Below are 5682 nucleotides of genomic sequence, written 5' to 3'. Positions count from 1 at the left end.
ATGTTCCCCTCGGCCCTGGCTGTTCTGTGTGTGCTCTGTGCGGCGACCAGTGCCACTGAGCAGTGCAGTGAGTATGACAGAGAGGGCCAGCAGAGTTCAATAGCTGGGCTGAGCTAATTCCATATCTCCCTGGTGGTCCCTGAGCACAGTTAAGGAGATAAGCAGAGGTGGCACAATGGGTGCTGGTTCCCAGCATCAGTAAGAGCCAAGAATCTCCAAAGAAAGTGAATCTGCATGGGGGGGGGAGGGGCATGTTCCTTAATTCAAATCCTGGGGCTGCCGAGGTGGCTCTCCAGGGCACATGCCCTCCTGAATGAACGTCTGCTTCTCTCCATCTCCAGCTGTCCCTGCTAAGCAACAGTACCTGGTCACTGAACTCCAACGCAGACTGGAGAGCTCTGTTGTCCTGCAAAACCCACCGAACCCCAGCATCCTGATTGCTTTGAACCTGGCTGGCAGCACACAGGATGGCATGAAGGAAAAGCTCCTGGTGCAGCAGATAAAAGACGGGGTCATCAAGGAAGGCACAGCAGGTAGGACGCCAGAAATCAGAGATTCTTCTCTGTGTGCCGGATCAAAAGCCCACTGAAGTCAACAGGAGATTTCCATAGACTTTGAAGGGCATTAGATTCAGGACTTCTGTGCATGCTCCAAGTCCCTTCTTCATATATCCTGCCCTTAGGAAGAGGAACTGGTATAGCCTTTAGTCATAGAATCACAGAGATGTAGGGCTGGAAGGAACCTTGGGAGGTCCTCTAGTCCAGCCCCTTGTGCTGTGGCAGGACCACGTAAATCTAGACCATCCCTGACCGGTTTGTCCAACTTGTTCTTAAAACCCTCCAGTGACAGGGATTCCACAGCCTCTGAGTAACCTGTTCCAGTGCTTAACTAGCATCGGAGTTAGAAAGCTTTTTCCTAATAAATAAACTAAATCTCCCCTGCTGCAAACTAAGTCGATTCCTTCTTGTCCTGCCCTCGATGGACATGGGGAACAATTGATCCCTGTCCTCTTTATAACAACCTTTTACATATTTGAAGACTTATCAGGATCCCCCTCAGCTTTGTCTTCTCTAGACTAAATAAGCCCAGATAGTCAACCTTTCCTCATAGGTCAGGTGTTCTAAACCTCTTACTTGTGTTGCTGTCCTCTGGACTCTCTCCTATTTGTCCCCAATTTTCTTAAAGTGTGGTACCCAGAACTGGACACAAGACTCCAGCTGAGGCCTCACCAGTGCTGAGTAGAGCAGAAAAACTACCGTTCCTGTCTTATATACAACACTGCTGTTAATACACCCCAGAACGACAGTTGCCTTTTTCGCAATAGCTTTGCACTGCTGGTTCATATTCAATTTGTGATCCATGACAGCCCCCGCATCCTTTGCTGCTGCCATACTGCCTAGCCAGTCCTTTCTTCTGCTGCTCAACCAGTCTGTCCCTTCTGCCATCCTGATTTTGTATGATCACTGATCTGGAAGGATCTAGTGACCAGGTTTCCCCAGCAGCTATTGTAAGGAATGATGTAAATGCTGACCCCTGGTGGCAAGAGCAAAGAATATTCCTTCCAGGCACATTTTGCTGAGTTTGGAGGGGATTGTATTAATATTCCATGTTAACACTCTGGCCCTCTCCCCCACCACACACATGCAACCGGTGAAGAGGACATTACATTTCCAGGTTACACACTGACAAGTCAGCCGTCACAATTATGATTTCATATCTAGCCTTAATTGTGCCCCCTTGAGTGGCTGCATCACTAGGATAAAGGCTCTAATTACAGGATCTTGGACAACTTCTCAAATAAAAACAGGGTTTCAGCTCAAGAGGAGAAAGTCTCTGTAACTTATGAGCCACTGAAAATGAGAGGAAAGGGAGGGGGGCTAGAATAGGAAGATTGACTACAACAGTAGCTGCTCCTCCCCCTATGTATTTCTATAGCTGTTTTCATCCCAGTCTGAGATCCTTTCATCCAGCCACCTCTGGGGAACAGCATTTTATAATCCCTCACAGCAGCAACACACAATGGTTTAGCACAGGAAATGGAGACAAATCCTGTGTTCAATGGAAACGGGAGGGCAGATGGCCTGGGACATGAAGAAAACTGGGTTCTATTCCTAACTCTGCCACTTACTCCCTTGGGTAATTCATGCATCTCTCTGGGCCTCAGTTCCCCATCAGTAAAATGGGGACAATTATTATTTATTAGGTATATTATGATAGCACCTAGGAGTCCCAGTCATGTACCAGGATCTGATTATGCAAGGTGCTGTACAGAACAAAAATATAGAACAAAAATCCTTGTTGATTTCAACTGGAGGTTCTTTGGGGCAGGAACTCTCTCGTACTGCAGAGATGTACAGAGCGTAGCACAACAGGGCCCTGATATCAACCAGGCCTCTTAGATGCTATCCTAGTAGAAATAATAATAAATCTAAGGTGGAATTTCAGGAGGAAGGATGTTGTTAGAGCTGGAATTCAGACAAGACTGCAGGCTTAATAGCCTTGCTGTTATGAAGAGCAATATGGAATCTAAATTACACACGAGTGCTAAGGACCTCAGTTTTATAGCCCATCTGATAGACAACACCTGCTAGCACTCTGGCAAGGTCCTGGAGGCCATACCGACTCCAGAGGAAGAGCAGTAAGACACCATCACCCCTGTGTAGCATGCAAGTATCCCTCAAATGTTGCCCATCCCAACCAAGCCCCATCACAAGCCCACTTAGCTTTGATAACACCACATGCTGTGCTGGCTGCCCCCAGCCCATGCATTGACATCCTCACTCCTCCTGGTGTTTCAGACATGCAATCTGTTATAGCTTTAACCCAAGGAAACATAGGAAAGACATGATCTGTGCTGTGCCAAGGACTCCTTGATGAGTTGATTACACTTTCTCTCTCTCTCCTCTGCTCCCACTCCTTGTCCTGAAGAAATGACCTCTGGCACGGTGGCCCTCTACATCCTTGCCCTCCTCTCGTCCTGCGAGGATCCCAAGTGCATCACAGCCAACATCAACTTGGTCGAAGTCTTGAAGTTGAAAACCAAGGAGGAGTTGATCCACTTGAGTAAGAGGGGGAGCAGGGCTTCAAAAGCGTAAGAATTGGACCAGAACTCAGCAGGACTGGATTCGGCTCTCAGGTCTGCCACTGACCTGCTGGGAGACCTTGAGCAAGTCACCACACCATTCTGTACCTCGGTTTTGCCATCTGTACAAATAATAATGATCCTGACCTTCTTTGTAAAGTGCTTTGAGATCTATGGATGAAAAGCACTATACAAGAGCTAGCTATTAGTATTCTAATCAGGGAAGAGCCTTGGGGACTGGACTCCAGGTCTCCTTGCACCTTTGGGGTCCTGCCCAAGTGCACCTGGGATCTTTCTGTCCAGGAGTGTCCTCTGCAAATCTCCCTGGAGGCAGCAGTTGCCCAGGTCAGCACTGCGCCACCATTTCGACTGAGGGATCACTAGGATCTTTGCTCTTTTTCTTTACCCCAGTGAGTGGGGCACTGTTGGAAAGTGATGTCCTGAGAGCTTAGCACCTCGAAGGTCACCTTCTGTGTCCACAGTGGGTACAGCACAGACGAGGACCAGGACAAGGGGTGCACTTCCCCACCTAATATACAGACACAATCTTTAAGGGAGGGGAGGCCCGGTGTGTCTCAGTGGCCTTATGTTCAGTCACTCCTGCTCTGGTGCTTTTCAGATGACCACAGCACACCCAAGACGACGTTCTACCAGCTCAGCCTGGACACCCTGGCTCTGTGCCTGGAAGGGGCCAATGTCAATGAGGCAGCAGTAAGCCTGGCCAAGGAGGCACTAGCCAAGGACTTCTCTGTGGGTAAGAGCCACGGCTAAGAATGCCAACCCCTCCCACTACTGAGCCCCAGTGCCACTGTGGCTTGCTTCCAAACAGGCACCCTGCTCTGCTCACTGACCTCACCCCAACATACCTGCTGCTGAGCCTCCCCATCATTGCCCCCTGCCTGCCCATCTGTGCCCCCATTACCCTGTCCTCCTCCTCGCTGCCCCTCCCTGCCAGCTGCCAGGAGCCATGCTCCGGAGGATGTGCTGCTCTAACCACCCTTGCTGTCTCCTTCCACCCCCAATGGCCGTGGTGACGATGGGGCAGCGGGTGATTTGCAGACACCGGAGCCATGGCGACTCTGGCACTGACCTGCGTGCACAATGGTCTGGTGAAGGCTGAGCAGAGCAGGATCCTGGCGCCCATCCACAAAGCACTGTACAAGCTCCGACAGCAGATCCTCAGGGCCATGGAGACCAACACCGCCAATATATACAGCATCGGCTTGGCTCTTCAGGTACCAAATCCCCACCCCCTCCCTGCTGGAAGCACTGGCCTGATGCAGAGCCCTCAACACACTTTGAGCCATGGGTCTGGCTATGGCATGACTGAGTCGAGGTCCCAGCCCACCATGCCCTGCTCTGTTAGAGGCCTCTCCCTCTTCCTTTGACAGGCACTCAATGTCACTTTGGTGTCCTATCCCTCCGGGGACTGGAGCTGCTCACAGACACTAGCCAAGGTGCTCACCAAGATCTCCCAGGGAGCCTTCAACAACCCCATGGCCGCTGCCCAGATCCTCCCTTCCCTCGTGGGCAAAACCTACCTGAATGTGATCAGACTCAGCTGCTTGTCAGATAACAGTAAGAATCACTCTGTAGCCCCTTCCCCCACCAGCCGCTGCCCCAGCCCCTTGGAGCAATGCAACGACCCCGGGGTCCCAAGATCTCTCACCTGTTGCTTTACCTTGGTAGAGGTCTGAGCTAACTGGGCCTGATCCTGGCCTCTGCTCCACTGGCCCCAAATAACCCAGTGTTGGGGGTTTCCCTGGCTGGTATAAGGCTACTGGAATAGGTCTCCTTCACACCCTGTGGCTGGCCCAGGACCACAATAAGCGCTCTAACCATTAGGATGACCAGATGCTCCTATATCCTCTCTCTGCTCAGTCACGGTGAAATACACCATCATCAACCACCTCAGAGGGCAACACTTCACCCACACCATCTACGTGAGCGTACCCAAAGGCTCTGTGCTGCTCTCCGTCCTGCAAGCAGCTCAGCAGGACAATCCACAGGACTTCAGGTGAGCGAGGCAGGCCTCATATGGCTACAGGTTCATCCTCCCTTTTGATCATTCTCTCCCTACTGGTGCGTCAGTTTCCCCGTTTACCTCTGTCTCTCTCCTGATCCATCCCCTCTACATCCCTCTCCTTCCCTGCAGCTGACAACTGTACCCGCCACCCTGTCACCCCAGCTCCCTCCTGACTTTTGCCTTCATTCCCCTTGCAGCTACGAAACAGAGCAGACATCCTGGGGCCTCATGGTGGTCTCCATCAACAACCAGGCTGCCAACTCCAATGATAAGACCTACTGGCAGTTCTTCAACGGCACAGAGCCCCTGGAGCAAGGTGCGGGGTCTGAGGGGAAGGGAGCGGGTGGGACGGTTGTCGGCAGCCACCTGGCAGGGGAACGTGCTTGTCCTCAGAGTTGCATCAGTTCAGTCCAGCGGGGCGTTTCATAGGAGGGCGGCAACAGCGAGAGCGAGAGGGAATTCCATCTGAGCAGCGCCACTCCTGCCTTATCATCCTGTCTCATTTCTTCCAGGTGTTGACAGCTACATACCAAGTAACAACGAGCATATTGAGGCCATCTTCAGCACATACTGA

The 5682-nt window shown here is 51.5% G+C and overlaps 1 protein-coding gene across 1 annotated transcript; it reads left to right on the top strand.

Annotated features, from left to right (window-relative positions):
* Window positions 1–5682, top strand: CBLIF (cobalamin binding intrinsic factor). Its single transcript, XM_043516300.1, has 9 exons — window positions 1–67; window positions 342–533; window positions 2929–3063; window positions 3702–3836; window positions 4142–4317; window positions 4474–4660; window positions 4964–5099; window positions 5306–5424; window positions 5621–5682. The coding sequence occupies exons 1-9, from the start codon at window positions 1–3 to the stop codon at window positions 5680–5682; spliced, it is 1209 nt and encodes a 402-aa protein (XP_043372235.1).

The sequence above is a fragment of the Dermochelys coriacea genome, chromosome 6, assembly GCF_009764565.3.
Source record: "Dermochelys coriacea isolate rDerCor1 chromosome 6, rDerCor1.pri.v4, whole genome shotgun sequence".
NCBI classification, from domain to species: domain Eukaryota; kingdom Metazoa; phylum Chordata; order Testudines; family Dermochelyidae; genus Dermochelys; species Dermochelys coriacea.
Note: the sequence above shows the minus strand (reverse complement) of the source record. Positions and strands in the feature narration are given on the sequence as shown.

Bases quoted from the DNA above. Each gene is read 5' to 3' on its own strand.
- CBLIF (XM_043516300.1), top strand. From the start codon at position 1: ATGTTCCCCTCGGCCCTGGCTGTTCTGTGTGTGCTCTGTGCGGCGACC. The intron at 5,100-5,305 runs GTGAGCGAGGCA...TTCCCCTTGCAG, and splicing joins GACAATCCACAGGACTTCAG to CTACGAAACAGAGCAGACAT. The intron at 5,425-5,620 runs GTGCGGGGTCTG...CATTTCTTCCAG, and splicing joins CACAGAGCCCCTGGAGCAAG to GTGTTGACAGCTACATACCA.